The following is a 19283-nucleotide window of genomic DNA, read 5'->3' as shown; positions in this document are numbered from 1 at the left end:
AGGAAGTCTCCAAGGAGAGTCAGCTGGCAGGCCAATTTGGAGACCCTTGGGGGCTGTGTTTCCGCACAAAAGAATCCACAGCTGAAACTTATACCTGTTGACGGCAGTGAAGCAAAATGTTTCTACCTGGATTTCTCCACCTTGGGACCCGTTTCATTCTGAGGTTGGAGACTGGAATCTCCTCTCTAGATTGTGAGCTTCTCACGGGCAGGGACCGTGTCTACCAACTCTGCTGTATTGTACTCTCCCAAGCACTTCGTACAGTGCTCTGCACACCATAAGTGCTCAATAAATACCACTGATTAATTGATTGAGGCAATAATATCAGCTTCCTACAGATCTCATCTGGAGTCACTGGGGTCCTCTTATCTGCCTGTCCTCCATTTTTCACATTGTTCCATCTACTAGCTCATTGGCATTGCCCAGCTTGGGTCTGGTTGTTGTTAAGTAACTCCCTCAGGTCCTGTCGTTCAAACATGATGGAGTCAGAAAGGCCACCATCTTGTTTTATCTCATGCCCATCTGTCTGGCCGGGAGGGCTGCCTTCAACTACCTGGGGAAGTTTCATGGGGACGAGCAAGTTCAGAAACCACGATCAACAGCTGGGCTTATGGCCAGCTTTTCAACTTACTCGGCTTTACGGTCAAACGTGTCCCTGGACCGAATTTCAGCTGATTGTTTCCGGTTGTAGCCCACCGCTGGGCGAGGCTTTACAAAAACCGGGCAGAGGGGCATGCCACCTGGAGCCCCTTAGAGACAAACAATAGACATACATATCCCTGCCACTCAAGACTGGATTTTGCTACCTAGCCTAGAGCACCACACTGGAGCTTTCACATATAAATTGGTTTCCTGACTTGGGAGAATTTATGCTGCCAGTCGGAGAGATAAAAAATAAATGCACCGATTCCAACAACTCTCTTATCCCAGCACCTGCAGATAACTCTCTGTCTGGCCAATCATTTTCAGCAACTGTGGAGATGTATAGGTTGTTTATCATCTTGGAAAACTCTGGGAGCACTCAAAGATTGAGAACCCGGAAAACAAGGAGGAAGTGGTCCATGTAAATACTAAGTGAAACCAAACCAAAAAACAGCAAAAAAAGCCTTTATCTAGTAATATCTACTTTATCACTCTGGGGCTGGAGCTCGTCAGTGAGAACACAAATTAATCTGGATCAGATCAATGATCCCTCCTTCCAGCATGGGCCTGGGAGTCAGAGGATCTGTGTTCTAATCCTGTCTCCCCACTTGCCTACTGGGTGACCTTGGGCAAGTCACTTAACTCCTCTGTGCCCCAGTTTCCTCATCTGCAAAATGGGGATTAAATACCTGTTTTATTTACTACCTAATTAGACTGTGAGCCCTGTGCGGGACAGGGACTATGTCTGACCTGATTATCTTTTTTTATGATATTTGTTAAGTGCTTACTAAGCGCCAGGCACTGTTCTAAGTACTGGGATAGATAAAAGGTAATCAGGTTGGTCACAGTCCGCGTCCTACACGGGGCTCAAAGTCTTAGTCCCCATTTTACAGAGGACGTAACTGAGGCACAGAGAAGTGAAGTAACTTGTCCAAGGTCACACAGCAGACAAGTGGCAGAGCTGGGGCTAGAACCCAGGTCCTTTCCAGTCCAGTGTTCTAACCTCTAGGCAATACTGCTTCTACTATCTTGTATCTAACCCAGCATTTAGTACATAATAAACACTTAACAGATGCCACAATTTTTATTATTATTATCCCAGTAGAACAAATAGTTATCCAAAGCTCACTGGGTACAGTGCACCGTACTGAGCACATGGGAAATTCAAAACAAAGAATTGACACATTCCCTGCCCACAAGGAACTTACACTCTTTTTCTGACAGTGGCAACAGGATATTTCGAAGCCCTGAATGAAGGTTGCCCCTCATTGCTTTAAATAACCGTCCTAAGTTTTCCTTTTACTAACCCATTAGGAACCCTCGGTCACTAATTTACCCTTTCCTTTTCACATCTCCAACATCTTTCTATTTTGGTTTCATTATTCCAAATCGCGTCTTTCCAGTATTCTCAACTTTTCTGGGCCTACCAGGGAAAACTCCATCAAAAAGGTGAGAAAAGCTCTGAGAGAAACTGGCAGGGCTGGATTGATTCAAACGCACTAGGATTCACGATTACCTGTGTTCCCCTCTCCAAAAGGCAGCTTCTCCTAGCTATCACAAGTCACACAAGAGCAGGGAGTTTAAAACAATTGGCAGAGGGCTCTTAATGTATCTCAAAATAGTCAGTTTCTCTCCTCCCATATTGGTGCAATAGCAGAGGCATTAAGCAGTCACAAAAGGAGCCCTAATCTTTCAACTCCATTTCACAAACTATATGTCGGCCACTCTCTTACGAGGAAATGTGTCGGTCATTTTCTTACAGCCTAGTGATGTCACAACCCAACAAGGGGATAAGAATAGGGGCAGGGTGATTCTAGTCCCAAATTGGGAATTTCCAACAGGGTCATCCTGCTCTCACACTTACTTGGTTTGATGGTCAAGATGGTCCCTTGCCCAAATACCAGCTTTCCAAAGCTACTGCTACCAGTATTAGCACAGTCTCCCAAGTCTTTACAATAACCTGCTCTCTGAGGCTCCTGGCATGTCTCATCCCTTCCCTGTTCAGAGACAGAGCAAGTTCATCTACCAAGGGCTCAGACGGGTGAGGCTGAACACAACACATTTCTCAGGCTGATTTTTCAGCCAGTCCATTCATTTATCCCTCCCAAGCCCTTGTTTCCATTTTAGAGCAGAATTTTTCGGGATGATTCGCCAGCTGGTTTCAGGATGCGCCCTTCTCACTTCTCTCACTTCATCTCCCGTTCCCTGGGCCCCCATTTTCAGGCCCACGAATTCACTGAAATGGGAGGGGAGTTGGGGTATTCTGAGCAGGAGCAACAGACGAGCACAGAGGAAGTTCTGAGAAGCAGCATGGCCTGGAGCACTGGACTGGAAGTCAGAAGGACCTAGGTTCTAATCCCTTCATCGCCACTTGCCTGCTCTATGATCTTGGGCAAGTCACTTCACTTCTCTGGGCCTCAGTTACCTCATCTGTAAATGGGGATTAAGACTATAAATCCTATGTGGGGCAGGGACTGTACCCAAACTGATTAACTTGTATCTACCCCAGTGCCTGGCACATAGTAAGCGCTTAACAAATACCATAAAAAAATGAGCATTTGAGGGTCAAGCAGGGTTGGAGGGCAGCAAGAAATACTGGAAGCACAGGAGAATCTCGCTTTCAGACTTACTTGGTACAACTGTCAATCGCGTTCCAACCCCAAATGTCATCCTCCCTGTATTGCCAGAGTCACACAATCACAGGAAGCTTTACAAAAACAAGCCTCTTCCCAGCTCGCTCTGCCAATCCTGACCCAGCCGGGCTCTCTTTCATCCAACAACCAAGAAGAAAGGGTCCAAAGCTTTCCAACTCCAACACATCCAGCACCAGGCCTATGCCAGGCAAATTGAAATGGTTTCCTGGACAGTATGCAGGCTCGTAGGGTTGCCCCGACAAATACTAATAGAGGCCTGGACCCGGGCCCTTGACAAGAGAAACTGCAAAGCTATGGTACCCAGATGTCTCTATCTCAGCACCGACAGACGCTGCCTAAACCCACCACTGCACTCTGAATTCTCTTAGCAATAATGAGCTGGAAACAGGACTACTGAGGCAGTGTGGCCTAATAGAAAGAGCATGGCACTGGGATTCAGAAGGACCTGGGTTCTAATCCCAGCTCCGCCGCTTGTCCGCTGTATGGCCTTGGGCAAGTTGCTTACTTTCTCTTGGCCTCAGTTACCTCGCCTGTAAAATGGGGATTAAGATTGTGACCCCCCCCACGTGGGACAGCGAATGTGTGCAACCTGTTTATCTTGTATCTACCCCACTGCTTAGTATAGTGCCTGGCACATAGTAACTGTTTAACAAATACCTTTTTTTTTTTAAAGGGACAAAATTGGCTGTTCTTCCTCTCTCAGTTCATGAATCTCATGTGGGACAGGGACTGTTTCCAACCTATCTTGTATCTACTCCAGTGCTTAGCACATATGAAATAGTTGATAAATATTATTATTATTGTTATCGTTACCATCAAAAGTGAACTCAAAGGGTTTGGGGGCAACAAGCGGGCAGAATGGTTTTTTTCCTCAGACTTACTTGGACTCACAGTGATTTGGGTTCCTTTTCCAAAGAACAGCTTGAAATTGTTAACCGCAATATTCTCCCGGCCACAAGAAACTTTATAAAAGCGGGCAAAGTAACATCCCTCAACCAAGAAGGAAGGAGGAAGGGGTTACCGCAGATCAATCTTGCCCTCTCCTCATGCACTCTCAGACCTTCATACGGGTCGGGAGTTTAAAAAAAAAAGGTACCAGTGGAAGTTTTTTTGCTGGCTCAGACACTGGGGTTCTGAGTGTGAGAGGGAGCAGGGTTTCAGGGGAAGACAAAATCCTGCACATTTACAGCTCAGAAAATCTATTTGCTTTTCTTCCCCCCACATAATCATCTCCTCACTGATTATTTCTGCTTTCCTAATAATAACGATTGTCGTATCTGTGAAGTCTTTATTATGTGTCAAGCACTGTACTAAGCGCTGGGGGAGATACCACAAAAGCCAATGTCCCACATTGGGGTTACAATCTAAGTAGGAGGGAGAACAGGTTTTGAATCTCTAGCCTTTGGGGCAATATCTCCCAAATCCTTGAATGAAATAGCATCTTTGCACCTCTGTTTCCTCATCTGTAAAATGGGGATTAAACTGTAAACTGTAAATTGATAGACTGTAAACCCCTGACAGGACAGGGACTGTGTCCAACCTGATAACTTTGTGTCTATCCCAGCACTTAGAACAACGCTTTGAACATAGTAAGCGCTTTACTAATACCACAGAAAAACAGCACTCACTAATTCACATCCTGGGGGTTTCCTAGAAACAGGTTGGAATGGAATGGGAGGTTGGAGTTTTGGTGCCAGCATCTGAGGAAGCCAATTTGACCTCTGCCTAATGGCTCAAATTCCCCAGGCCAAAGGGATGGATGGGATGTTCCAATGAGGTCAGCCCCAAAAAGGATGGCCAACATCCACCTCTGAGGCCGGGGGTTTGGGGGTGGGGTGGTGGAGAAGGGGAGAGAATGGGCCTTGCATACTTACATGGTTGGACAGTCAAACTGGTCCCCTGGCCAAATACCAGCCTCTGGTCTGCTCCCCCAGTGTTCCACATTCAAAAGCAGCTTTACAAAATCTAAACCCTGAGTAACTTCCTTTCACCAAGTCGCAGCTCTGAACATGTCCCTGCGTAAGTGGGGCAAACCCACTTGGAGCGCGGGGCTGGGAATCAGAGGACCTGTGTTCTAATCCCGGCTCTGCCACTTGTCTGTTGCATGACCCTGGGCAAGTCGCTTAACTTCTCTGGGCCTTATTTACCTCATCTGTAAAACGGGGATTAAGACTGTGATCCCTATGTGGGGCAGGGACCGTGTCCAACCCGATTCCCTCGTGTCTACCCCAGTGCTTAGTACAGTGCCTGGCACAGAGTAAGCACTTAACAAATACTATAAAAAAAAGAACAAAAAACCCACTGTGGAAAGAGGGTAAGGAGGACATGCTGGAATACCTGTCAATTCTACAAAAGCATCACAGACGTTTTTAGGGGTTTCTCGCCATTCGAATGTAAGCTACTCGTGGTCAGGGAATGACTGTTACTCAGGCCCAGTGCTCTTGATACATGAGACGGAATTCCACCTTGTCTGACCCCATCTTTACTTTTTCCAGGTCAATTCCCCAAGGGCCACTGAACCAGACCCAAACGGCTAAATGCAATGTGCAAAATCCTTGTGTGATCCCGAGATGGGCTTGTTCTTTCACACTTACTTGGATTTACTTCCAAGCTGGTTCCCTTTCCGAACACCAGCTTATCTCTTGTCCCACTAGAGTAGCACTGTCACGAAGAACTTTACAAAAACGGTGACAGCAGACACCCACCCCGCCAAGTCTCAAAACAGTCAGTTTCCTGTCTCAGCCCGGGACGAGCTGATTTAGAAACAATTTCCAATTCTGTAGAGTGAAAAGGATTAGGAGGAAATCTGCCTGTTTTGGATAGAAAAAAACCCATCATTTTTTAGATACTTATGGAATCATCCTCAACGGCTGAGATGTGTGCCAAGTTTTTAATCCCTTTATCTCTCAGCTCTTGTCGTCTGCCATCGCTAATTTACATCTCATTTGCATTTATAGCAGTGTGTGGTGCCTTTTCCTATTATATCCAGAACTTTTTCCACAGTGATAAAACACCATTGAAAGGAAAAATAATAATGATAATTGTGGCATTTTGTTAAGTGCTTCCTATGTGCCAGGCATTGTTCTAAGCTTGGGGGTGGATACAAGCAAATCGAGTTAGCTATGAGGGGCTCACAATCTTAATCCCTATTTTACAGCTGAGGTAACTGAGGCACAGAGAAGTTAAGTGATTTGCCCAAGACCACACAGCAGACAAGTGGTGGAGTCGGGATTAGAACCCAGGTCTTTCCACCTCCCAGGCCCATGCTCTATCCACTAGACCACACTGCTTCTTAAGCACTTCTTAAGAAAAATCTTAAGCACTTCTCAGAGCCAGAGTCTAGTACACAATCCTTCCCTTCTTCAACCAGTATTACATTATCCTTGCGCCATCAAAAAAATCAATCAGTAACACTGATTGAGCAACCTACTTTCCGCAGAGCTCTGTAGTAAACACACGGGATGGTACTACAGAATCAGTAGACCTGATCCCTGCCCTGAAGGAGCTTTTAGTCTAGTGGAAACTCCTGCAAAATGTGATGCAAGGAGTGCCAAACCTGACGTGGCTATGTTGGAAAAACAATCTTCGCTACCGAGCACCCTTCCTTAGATTTCTTTAGATTTACTCTTAATTTAATTCCCTTCCCAAATGTCTCATTTCCACTCCTCTGCATGTCCGTGACGCAGAAACTGGAGGTAAATTTCACAAATGCTCTGCGGTTCCCAGCCTGCATTTCATTCCCCGCCCCTGCTGGTTCAATAGCGAAGACGTGGACAGAGAACACCGCTAGAATTCAATTTGGCTCCATTTCGTCTGTAATGACACAGACGATCATTTGGAGGGAAGAAGGGAAAGAATCAGATCCCCCACGGCATTATTTTTGGGCTGTTCAACATTCCAGACATCCTCCAGAATCAAATCTTGTTTCTGAGTTTCTATTTTTCAGTTCCTCCTTTTTGGGGTTCGCCACTGATTCTGAAGGCCCAGAATGGAAATGGAAATGATCTTGTACCAGATTATATGATAAAAATATCATACCCGTTCTCCCTCCTTCTTAGACTGTGAGCCTCCTGGGGGACAGGGACTCTAGCTTATCTGATTACCTAGTACCTCGTATGTACTGAGCATAGTGCTTGGCACATAGCAAACACTTAAAAAACACTCTCATCAGCATCATGAAAATATACCAGTCTGGGATCTCTGGGAGGTGGGTAGGACCAGCATCTGTTCTCCCCCATTTTATGGAAGAGGAAAACTGAGGAACAAATAGGCAAAGTGATTTGCCCACTGTTCTCCTTCCGACTTAGACTGTGAACTCTGTGTGGGACAGGGACTGGGTCTAGCCTGATTAACTTTTATCTACCCCAGTGCTTAGGGCAGTGCTTGACACATAGTAAGTGCTTAATAAATACCAGAAAAAAAAGAAATGATCCCTCCCCCAGGGCATTTCCAGAAGCCTCTGGAGGGCCATTTCACCCCAGTGGATGGACAGAGAGAGGGCTAGTGGAGGATTAATGTTATGTTGTCAGATCCATCTTGGTTCTAATCCAGCCAGTCGGGGCTGAAAGGGGAGAATCCCCTCCAGGGGTTTACTGGGAAGCTGGTTTCTTTGGGAACGATCATTAAGGGATGAGCCTTAAACTCGTCCCTTCAGTTGGATTCCAGGATCTGATCAGCTCCGGGCCTCTGTCCTACAAGAGACACCCAGTGAGCTCTGAGAGAAGTAATGTGAAATAACGGATAGAGAATGGATCTGGGTGTCAGAAGGACCTGAGTATTCCTCAAGGAGAAAGAGACAATAAATTCCTCTCTCCTCTCTCTCCCTTCCTCTTGTTGACGGCTTCCTCCATAGTCCCCAGTTTCTTCCCTCTCTAACAGCTCCCCTTTAGCTCTTAAATTGTACTCTGATGGCCTGGAAAAGTCCAGAAATAAGGATAGGGTGGGTGGGTGGGAGGGGGGATGCTGAGAGGAGCCAGACTGCTGCTCTCTGCTCAGGTTTCCTTTGCCAATGCAGAGATTAAGATATCTCCATGAAACATAGTGCAGTAGAACCACCAGCTGGCTGCTATTTAGAACAGTGGCTCCACATTCAGGAACTCACCTTTCCTGAGGCTTTACTGTCTCCTAGTGGCTCCCAATGTTTCCCTAATTCTTCCTGAAACTCCCACCATTCTTCCTACTTTTTCCTCTTATCAGAAGCAGTGTGGCCTTATGGAAAGAGCCGGGGCTGGGGAGTCAGAGGACGTGGGTTCTAATCCCTGTCCCACTATGTACCCTCCGTGCGACACTGGGCTAGTGGCTTCACATCTCTGTGCCTCAGTTCCCTCAACTGCAAAATAGAAATTCACTACCCGTTCTCTCTCCTACTTAGATTGGGAGCCCCACGTGGGACCTGATTAACTTGTATCTATCCCAGTGCTTGGCACATAGTAAGTGCTTAACAAATATTATTATTATTACCACCCCAAGGGAAGTACCAACATTTCTAAATGTTTAAAGCCTCCTATGTAAGTTTAATGGTTATCAACTTGAGTCCCTCTTATTATCCTGACCTCTGAGTGAAAACAATAATTTAATAAAGTATTAAGTGCTTACTATGTGCCCAGCACCGTACTAAGCCCTGAGACAGCTACACTAGAAGCCGATCAGGCACAGTCCCTCCCCACTTGGCGCTCACAGTCTGGGAGGGAGAGAGAACAGTTTTTTTACCCCCATTTTATAGATGAGGAAACTGAGGCCCAGAGAAACTAAGTGGACTTGACCCAGCTCTCACAGCAGGCAAGTAGTGGAGCCGAGACTGGAGCCCAGGAGATACAACCAATGACATCTTATTTGATACCACAAACTAGATGAATGCGGTCTATTCATATATAAAATTAAGCACCGAGGAGATGAGTGTTGCCTTAAAGACTTACTTGGTTTTACAGTTAGACTCGTTCCTTGTCCAAATATCACCTTATCTCCAGAATTACACCCTGGAACAGAGCTTTACAAAAACTCAACCTGCACAAGGTCTTCGGATCCCCCACCCAACGTCGCTCAGCCCTTTCAGGTGTAACCCACTTCCAGCTAGTCTGTGGTCTATCTCATCACTGCTCCACTGCAGATCTTCTGGCCGTGTCACCTTTCCTCCATACCTCTGTCGGGGAGCATCCCCAGCTGGAAGTGGGGGCCTGAGTTGGGGGAACTGGGATCAAAAGGACAACTTCAACCTGGCTTCTCGCTAAGCTTTGGTCTCTCTTCCACCCTACCGATCTTTAGATGAAAGATTCTTTCTCCACAAAAATAAGAGTGAGCCACACTCTAAGTTTCCCAGCAATAAAAGCAGAGCAACAGCGTGGCCTAATGGAAAGAGCATGGACCTGGGAGCCAGAGGCCCTGGGTTCTTATCCCGGCTCCACCACTTGCCTGTTGTGTGACTTTGGGCAAAACACTTAGCTTCTCTATGCCTCAGTTTCTTCGAAGTTGAAATGGGGATTAAATATCTGTTCCCTCTCCTACTTGGAGTGTAAGCCCAATATGGGACAGGGGCTGAGTCCAACCTGATTAACCTGTACCTACTCTGGTGCTAAGAAAATTGCTTGACACATAGTGAGTGCCTAACAAATATAACAACAACAACAACAATAATACTAATAATGAAGAAAACCGATTAGGGTCACAGGATGAGATGGGAATTTTTTCTCGTTAGACTCAATCCAATGGATTGGGCAAGGTCTCTTTCCTTCTCCTTTGTTGTCTGAAGAGCTCCAAATGCTTGATGAAAATATCATACCTCTTCTCCTACCCTCTTAAGACTGCGAGCCCCCGGGGGACAGGACTCTATCCTATCTGATTACCGTGCATCTTTCTCAGAATTTAGCATAGTGCTTGGCACATAGAAAGTGCCTAAAAAACACCCTCCTCCTCATCATCATGAAAATACACCGGTCCGGGATCTCTGCGGGGTGGGTAGGACCAGCATCTGTTCTCTCTATTTTATGGAGGAGGGAAACTAAGGAACAGAGAGGCAAAGTGACTTGCCCACTGTTCTCCATCCTACTTAGACTGGGAACCCCATGTGGGACAGGGATTGGGTCTGACCTGATTGACCTGTGTCTACCGCAGAACCGAGAACAGTGCTTGACACATAGCGCTTAACAAGTACCCTAATTAATTATTCTAACTCAGCTCAGGGCTCATCCCACTTACTGTATCAGCCTCCACTAATGGACTCAGTCTACTCAAAGCCCAAACTCCCAAAGGCAAGATTTAGGAAGGAGAATTCCAGGGAGGAAAGGGGAAGACAAAATTCGTTCCAACTTACTGGGATGCACCGTCACTTTTGTCCCCTTTCCAAAGACAAATTTATTTAATCCAGAGGTAGTCACACTCCCTGACGAGGCTTTACAAATAGTTGGGGGAGCTGCCATCTGGTGTCATACTTCACAACAGGTATTCTGATGGCCTCCTCACTGCGATGACATTCTCCCCTGCCCAAGCCAGACGCTCAATACAGAGCACTATCCAGAATCCATTTAGGAATTGCCTATTTCAAGTCAGGGCCAGATGAAGGCTCTGACTTACGGGGAGGGTGGTTGGGGATGGCGGGGGCCAGGACAGTGGAACTTCCAGGCAGTACCTACCAAGACCTATGTGGGTGGTACTTTTTTCTATGGAATTTATTAAGCTCTTGTTATGTTTAGAACACTGTACTGTTTGGGATAACAGTGCTCTGCACATAGTAAGCGCTTAACAAATACCAACATTATTATTATTACAATACAACAGAATTAGCAGACATGTTCCCTGCTCACAAAGAAGTTACAGTCTAGGGGGGAGACTTTCTCTCCAGAGCTCACAATCTATTTTATCTTCATTTTACAGATGAGGAAGCAGACTCCGAGGGGTTGGGTGACTTGGCCGAAGTCTCACAGCAGACCAGTGGTAGAGCTGGGACCAGACCCAATCCCACTGTCTCCAGAAGGCAGGGACCTTGCCTACCAACTCTTTTTCACTCTTCCAAGTGGTTAGTACAGTGCTCTGCACACTGTAAGCACTCAATAAATACCACTGATTGATTGTGGTTATGACGCTCTCACTAAGCCATGCTGCCTCCAGATGCGGCAAGAATGGAGGGGTATTGTCAGATCACAGCCATGGTGAATCTCCTTACCAGGCATGGGGTTCCCCTGAGGGTATATAGAGCATGGGCCTGGGAGTCAGAAGTACCTAGCTTCTAATCCCGGCTCCTCCACTTGTCTGCTGTGTGACCTTGGGGAAGTCACTTCACATCTCTGTGACTCAGTTCCCTCTGTAAAATGGGGATTTAGACTGTGAGCCTCATGGGACAGTGACTGTGTCTAACCCAATTGGCTTGTATCCATTCTAGAGCTTAGTACAGTACCTAGCACATAGTAAGAACTTAACAAATACCACAATTATTATTATTTAGTTATTAAGGCAGCCCCTTTGCCCCAGTCAACATCAACGAGGAATCAGCTCTCCACTTTCACTCACTAAGGTTCCTTTTCCCCCAAATCCTCTTTGGATGACAAAGCCCAGCAGTACTGTCCTCCTTCCCTTTCTTCCCTTCCCTCCCTGCCCCTTCCCGCAGATAAAAACAGCAGGGGTGTGCCTGCAGGAACCTCACTGCCAAGGAGCTGCAGGTTGTGGAGCAAGTCCCAGAGACAGATGGGGACAAGGAAACGCCGGCTCAGCCCAGCCGTAGCCGGGGTCTCCAAGCAGCAATGGCATCTGTCCGCCTATTAGTCTTGCAGACGTTCTTCTTCTCCCCCCTCCGTCTACCTGTGGGGGTTGTAACTGGATTAGGGGGGGAGGAGGGTGGCCGTGACGGTCAGCCCCGGTGATCAATCCCTTACCCGGTCTCACGCTGAGGTGAGTCCCCATTCCAAACGTCAGCTTGTTGCCAATGCCCTGCTGATCACAGTGCTGAGAGGCTTTGCAAAAATGGGGGCTGGTGCCTAGCACTGCCTTCCAGCAGGGGACCTCTCTCTATCCTGGCCCTCCGGGGAGATGTCAGTGCTGACAAGGAGTATCTGTGTAGATTCGCTGATCAAAGCCCAGTTCTGTTGTCCAACATACACTGTGTATTGATCTAGCTAATGCCCTTTCCACATCATCACTCTTGTCTCCCTCCTTCAAGGGTGTTTCTGAGTCTCCGTTTCCCCGCTGCCTGTCTGAGAACATGGATGCCCACTCCACAGGGGCTGGACCCCCAGACCTGTTCATCTCAGGGCTCTGAGGAGCCTTAAACTTTTCAGACAGGACTGAAAAGACCCAAAATGGCGGCTTTCTGGCCTATTAACTCCCTGAAGCCGGTCCCCTTCCCTTCCCCTTCCGGTCCTCAACCGAACTCTGCTAAAATCTCTGTAATCCACAAAGTCGGTACCTACTTCTGAGTATATAAGAGGTAAGGGACTGTGTGTATTTAACTCACTATCTTCTGGCTAGTGTGTGAAATTGGGCGGTCGTTCGAAGCAGTAGGAAATGCTGGGATTTTCACCCTGCCCTTGGGTCTGACCACAGACGAGGTCGCAATAGTGGTCGCCAGTGGCTTGGCCTGGCCCCTAGGCCACAGGAAATCCCCAAGACAAGTCCCTCAATTCACCACAAGAAGTGTTGGGCTCTACCAAACAAGTTCTACTCTGAGAAGGTGCAGTGAGGCTCGTGGAAAGAGCATCAGTCTGGGAGTCAGAGGACCTCGGTTCTAATCCCAGCTCCACTACCTGTTTGCTGTGTGACTTCGGGGGAAGTTAACTTCTCTGTGCTTCAATTTCCTCATTTGTAAAATGGGGATTAAATACCTGTTCTCCCTCCTACTTAGACTCCGAACACCGCCTGGAACAGGGGCTGTGTCCAACATGATTAACTTATATTCACCCCAGGGTTAAGAGCAGTGCTTGACACATAATAAGCGCTTAACAAATACCATAATAATACTTACTCTTATTATCAGTGGCCATTCTGCCCTCCCTCCTCTCTCAGCCAGAACTACTTTCTGCTTGACCCAGGCAAAGGGGGAATTTAGAAATATGCACAGCGCCTTGCTCTTCAGAAACAGTGAGGGGCTGTGCCCTTCCCTTCTCAGTTTAAAAAGAACAACCCAAAAGCCCAAATCTTCTACTCGTAAGAAGGTACTTACTGGGTTTCACCCTTACAGTAGTTCCCCCTCCAAACACAAGTGGACTGTTTCCATCCCCACAGACACTGGGGCCATTACAAAAACCCCCCCTCCTTTTCCCCTGTAGACTGCTAACTAGTGGGCAGGGATCTCCTCTACCAACTCTCTTGTCCTGAACTTTTCCAAGCATTTACTACAGTGTTCTTCACTCACCCAGCCCCACGATCAACAGAGTCCCTTTCCCAAAGATGAGTTTCTCGTTGCTTCTGACCCACAGCTCTTGGGACCTTTACCAAAACCCCTCCCCACTATCAGAGGAGCAGAAGAACAGACTCCCTGCAGAGCCCCTGAGCAGGTGGGGGGATGAGCAGAAGGGTCCTTCAGGCAGCAGCAGGGATACAACTGACCAATCAATCAATTAATCAATCAGCCATATTGACTGAGCACCTATTGTCAGCAGAGCACCCATACTAAGAGCTTGGGAGAATTCAATAGAGTTGAGAAGCAGCAGGCCTGGCTGTAAGGGGTACTGGATTCTAATCCTGGCTCCGTCACTTGTCGACTGCGTAACCTTGGTCCAAGTCACTTTGCTTCTCTGTACCTCGGTTACCTCCTCTGTAAAATGGGGATTAAGACTGTGAGCCCCACATGGGATGTGGACCGTGTCCAAACCGATTTGCTCGTATCCACTCCAGGACTTAGCACAGTGCCTGGCACATAGTAAACGCTTAACAAATGCCCATCCGGAATGCCAAAGCCCTTTTCGTGGCCTTTGGGGAAGATGGGGGACCACTGCCTTGGGGCTCACAGAATTTGGCAAAAAGCTTGGATGGGCAACTCACCCCTTTTTTCCCCCCACCACCCAGCTATGCACCCCAGATTCACCTCTGACTTTGCCACCAAGAGAGCTGTGAGTGCAGTCTCCTCCATAGAGACTGCTATGGGAAGGGAAGTCGGGAGGGAAGATCAGTTATGCTTGTACCTTACAGAATATACCCAGGGTATTTAGATGGGAAAGCATGGCAGAAAACCTATTCTACTACCCTAAACTTTACAACTTTACTAGTTGTAAATAGTTTTATAATAATTTATAATAATTATGGTATTTGTTAAGCGCTTACTATGTGCCAGGCACTGTATGTCTGTTTCCCCCTTTATAGTGTAAGGTCTTAGAGGGCTGGGGACATTTAACTTCCTTATTATATTATTATTAAACTTCCCAAGATTCTAGTACAGTGCAAAGTATGAAGTGGGTGCTCAATAAATGCTGCTGTTACTATTACGACTATTACCTTCTACACTGCTTTTTGCATGAAAAAACAGTACCTCCAGGGAATACTTACTGGGTTTCACGCTTACTCTAGTCCCAGCTCCAAATGTAAATTTTTCTGTATCACTGCCACTGAAGCTAACTGCTTTACAAAAACTATAGATGCCCTGTTTCCTGGGCTTTGGTTGTGGTTTCAATGTTACATGTCTGTGCCCATCCTTCTGGCAATAAGTCAATAAATCATTGGTATTTATTGAGCACTTACTATGTGAAGAGCCCTGTATTAAATGTTTGGGAGAGTATAATAGAGCAGAATTGGTCTAGATGGGTTCCCTGACCAGGAAGAACTCACTGTCTAGAGGCTTCCTGGGAAAGAGGGAGCTCAGACCTCACTCTCCCGGCAAAATAAGGACTATTATCACTTAGGGATACGGGGGTGGTCCAGGCAATGTCGGGAAGACACTGAAGGGCAGAGGAAGCAGGAAAAAGGCCCTCTCTCCCTAAAAACACCCCAAAGCTGCCCTCTTCCAGGAATTTTTCAACCTCCAGACACAAATCCTTCAAGGGGCTGGACTCCACAAGCCCAGATGAGGTCCTGATCCCTGTCCTGGCCACAGGACAAGTGGCTTCCCTTAAAAACAAGCATTCACGACAGGAATGTGAATATCTATCCTTTGCCCAGTGTTAATCCTCGGCTCTGTTTAGTTTGGGACATTTTTCAACGGGGTAGTCACTCCTTTACAGCAGACCTGATGAGAAGGGAAGGCACGGATCGCCATGGAGATGAACTTTATCTTTTTCCTAGAAAGGACAAAGTCAGGCCAGGGGACAGCAGCAGATCATCCCACCCATTTCTATCCCACCCAAAGGCAAACACTGACCTGGTTTGACTAAGAACATAGTCCCTGTTTAAGTGCTGGTTGGGAGGGCAGCCATCTTGGTTCTCACTCTCCATTAGGCTCCAGGGCCGAATCCTTGCTCTGGTCAGTCGGTCTCGGTCACCGAACCGGGTTCCTGGGGCCATTCTGGCCGGAAATGGAGGCCGAAGCTAGAGGAGAGTTCACTTGGAGATGCACTTTCTTCAATCCACTTTCTCCTGCAGTTCTGTGGTCCAGCTCCTGGGTTGATAATGATTCTGCCGGTTGGATAGGAAATAAATGATGAAGGAACATTCTTTCGACCAGAGCCTAGGACCCAAGCACACGTCCTTCCCGCACGCTCTGAGATCGCCAGATCCATTTGGTGGGGATTAAGACTCTTCCCAGGATCAGAGTTGAATCCCATCCGTTCTCAGACCTTCACATTCTGGATAACATCCCCAACTTCCCAGTTTCCAAATCTTCTTCCCCCTCTATGGGGTTGGATGGGTGGTGGGAGGGTATCTGACCATATCTACCTGGAAGGGTCCCTGCTGTCTAATTTAATTTCCTAGCTATGGGAAAATGTCCCCCTATGTCTCTTCAGGTGTTACTCCTTTCTTTCAAGACCCAAGCACTTTACGCCTCTACCCCGGCGACTTGCATGCCTCGCGCCGTTAGTCAAAGTCAAGAAAGCGGTTGCCAGCTGCAGAACTGAAGGGCGGACGAAAAATGGAAATGAATCAGCTGAATTTATGTGGTTGAACAGGGAGGATTTTCCTCTTCCTGACCCACTTTTCTGCGATTCCTCTAGAAGCCGGGCCGAGGGGCGAAGGGTGGACCAGCGGGGGGCGCTCCAAGGCTAGTAATGAAGCCCGCAGCCCTGCAGGCCGAGCTGTCCAGCGGGGCCCCTGATGGCAACTCGGGGACGTGGAGGCAGGTCAGGCATCCCGAGGTTTCCAGGGAGTGGTTAAGAAATAAAAAAAAATTAAACAGAAAAAGCTTTAAATGGACAGCTCTGTTACCATGGGAACCAGAACATCACTGAGCTACTCGAAGTAGCTCCCGCACGTGCCTCCTCACACCTAGTTTGCTTCCAAACCATTCCCTACTCCTCGTTTTCCACCTCCTTGTCTCTCACCCTAATCCGCCTGGCTCTTCTTTTGTTTCTTCCCCGCTTTCCTCTTCGTTGATCTCTGTCTCTTCCATTTATTCCTCTCCCTGTCTTATGCAGAGGCAACTGACGGGGCTCAATAATACCAGACACCGCTTTGCCAAACCGCACTTCCATCCCAGATAGGGGACAGGTGAGCTGAAAACGGGACAGATGGCTGCCCCGCCTTCCCTTCTTCTCCCTGTTCCCATTATTATCATTATTCTTTTATTGATAATAATTGGTAATAACCACAACCATCAATTAGGAGTAATTGATTGATGGATATGGTTATTATCAATTTTCAGGATCGATCAATCAATCGTATTTATTGAGCACTTACTATGTGCAGAGCACTGTACTAAGTGCTTGGGAGAATACAATACAACAGAGCTGGCAGAAACAATCCTTGCCCCAAAGGAGCTTATAGTCTATGGGGAAAACAGACAGGAAAATTATGGATAGGGGAAATAGAGTATGAGAATATTTACATAATTACTGCGGGGCTGAGTTGAGTATCAAAGTGAAAGTTCGTAGTCGGTGCAGAGGGGAGAGTGGATAGGGAACACAAAGGGCTTGGAGTAGATGTGATTTTAGGAGAGTTTGGAAGGTGGGGAGAGTGGTGGACTGTAGGATACGAAGTGGTAGGGAGTTCCAGCTCCTAGGGAAACATGGGCAAGGGGTCGGTCAAGGGCTTACCATGCAGCAAGTATTCCGATAAGCATTGGGATAGATACAATCAGATCAGACACAGTCCCTGTCCCACAAAGTGGGAGCCTAGGGTGGAGGGAGAACATCTAATTTTAATGGGAAAGCAGTGTGGCCTAGTGGATAAAGCACAGGCCTGGGGACCAAGTGACCTGCCTTCTAATCCCAGCTCTACCACTTGCCTTCTGTGAAACCTTGGACAAGTCACTTAACTTCTCTGTGCCTCTGTTTCCTCCACTGCAAAATAGAAGGGATTCCATACCTGTTCTCCCTCCTTCTTAGACTATGAGCCCCATGTGAGTCAGGGACTTTATTTGGCCTAACTTGTATCTACCCCAGTGCTTAGAACAGTGCTTGACCCACAGTAAGCGCTTAGCAAATATGATTCAATAAACAAAAATCCCCATTGTACGGTCCTCTAATAATGTTGGTATTTGTTAAGCGCTTACTACGTGCAGAGCACTGTTCTAAGCGCTGGGGTAGATACAGGGTAATCAGGTTGTCCTACATGAGGCTCACAGTTAATCCCCATTTTATAGATGAGGTAACTGAGGCACAGAGAAGTGAAATGACTTGCCCACAGTCACACAGCTGACAAGTGACAGAGCCGGGAGTCGAACCCATGACCTCTGACTCCCAAGCCCGGGCTCTTTCCACTAAGCCATGCTGCTTCTCCAGTCTCTAGACTGTAAGCTCGTGTGGGCAGGGAATGTGTCTGTTATATTGTTATAATGTACTCTCCCAAGTGCTTAGTACAGTGTTCTGCACGCAGTAAGCATTCGATAAATATGATTGACTGACTGCCTGACTTGTCCAAGGTCTCTTATTAGGCAAGTGACAGAGCTGGGATTAGAACCCTTCTTCCAACCCCCAGTCCTGTGCTAGTTCTTCTAGGCCACACTACCTCGCTCTTTCGTGTAGTCAGCTGCCCTGAGATGCTTTGGCAATAGTCCCGTTGGGTCCTGGGACTCTCTCTGAGCTGGGGATTCCCCTTCTCTGAGAAACCGCGCCATTTGCTATGACGTGGGTCGCTTCAGAAGAAGCACTTCCTGAGATGCGGTGCGCTCTATCTCATTTCGCTTGCCTCGGCGAAGAGAAATGACTTGGATCCTAGGGCTGAGCCTCCTGCTATTCTGTGAGCAAAAATAATTATAACCAGCCCTCCCATCCCCTTCGCCTCTTTTCCTCCCTGTTCCACCTCAGTCCATCCATCTTGGTCTCAACCTCTCAGGGGTTCTTTCTTCCCCCAAGGCTCTTTCTCGCTACTTAATCATCTCCGTCCCTTCTGTCGCTCTCTGGGGCTGCCGGTTTCAGGACTTTGATCATTTCCTCCGATTATTTCCCTTCTGGTGTTTGCAGGCAGGCGATCAGCGGGCGCTCTGGTGACCCAGAGTTCCCCAGACCTGACCGTGATGGAGGGCAGCAAAGTGACCCTCCAGTGCCATTACGACAAATCGTATTCAAACCCAGATTTATACTGGTATCGGAGGAGGCCGGACCATTCCCTCCAGTTCATCCTTTACAGGGATAACACCAGGTCCACGGATGCGGATTTCGTCCAGGGGCGGTTCTCTGTGCTACACAACAAAGACCAGGGTGCTTTCCACTTGGAGATCGCAGCCGTGCGAGTTGAAGACGGCTCCGTCTATTACTGCGTGGTGAAACCCACAGTGATGCAGCGATCCAGCCGAGCTATACGCTAACTCCCCTGGTGGGAGATCCCATCTGCTGCCGCTGAAAGGGTGCTCTTGGTCTCAGATCAAGCAGGAGGGTCTCCAGTCTCTGTTTCTGGGGTTGCTGAAGCCCCTCTTGCTCCGTTTTGTTTGATCCCCATCCACTAGGGGGTGACACTTAATCAATTACCTTTGCATCCTGG

The 19283-nt window shown here is 47.5% G+C and overlaps 2 gene segments (V, D, J or C); one reads left to right on the top strand and one right to left on the bottom strand.

The window, feature by feature from the left end:
- The window catches only part of LOC100076420, a 301688-nt gene that overhangs the window by 58670 nt on the left and 223735 nt on the right, over positions 1 to 19283 (bottom strand). The window contains 1 exon segment of the C gene segment in view: positions 9212 to 9256. Coding sequence covers positions 9212 to 9256 — 45 coding nt within the window.
- Positions 18519 to 19146, top strand: LOC120638758. The segment is given in 1 exon segment: positions 18519 to 19146. A coding segment is annotated over 1 exon segment (291 nt).

The sequence above is a fragment of the Ornithorhynchus anatinus genome, chromosome 13, assembly GCF_004115215.2.
Source record: "Ornithorhynchus anatinus isolate Pmale09 chromosome 13, mOrnAna1.pri.v4, whole genome shotgun sequence".
In the NCBI taxonomy this organism is placed as follows: domain Eukaryota; kingdom Metazoa; phylum Chordata; class Mammalia; order Monotremata; family Ornithorhynchidae; genus Ornithorhynchus; species Ornithorhynchus anatinus.
The sequence above is the reverse complement of the archived record's forward strand: the minus strand, read 5'-3'. Positions and strand labels throughout refer to the sequence as shown.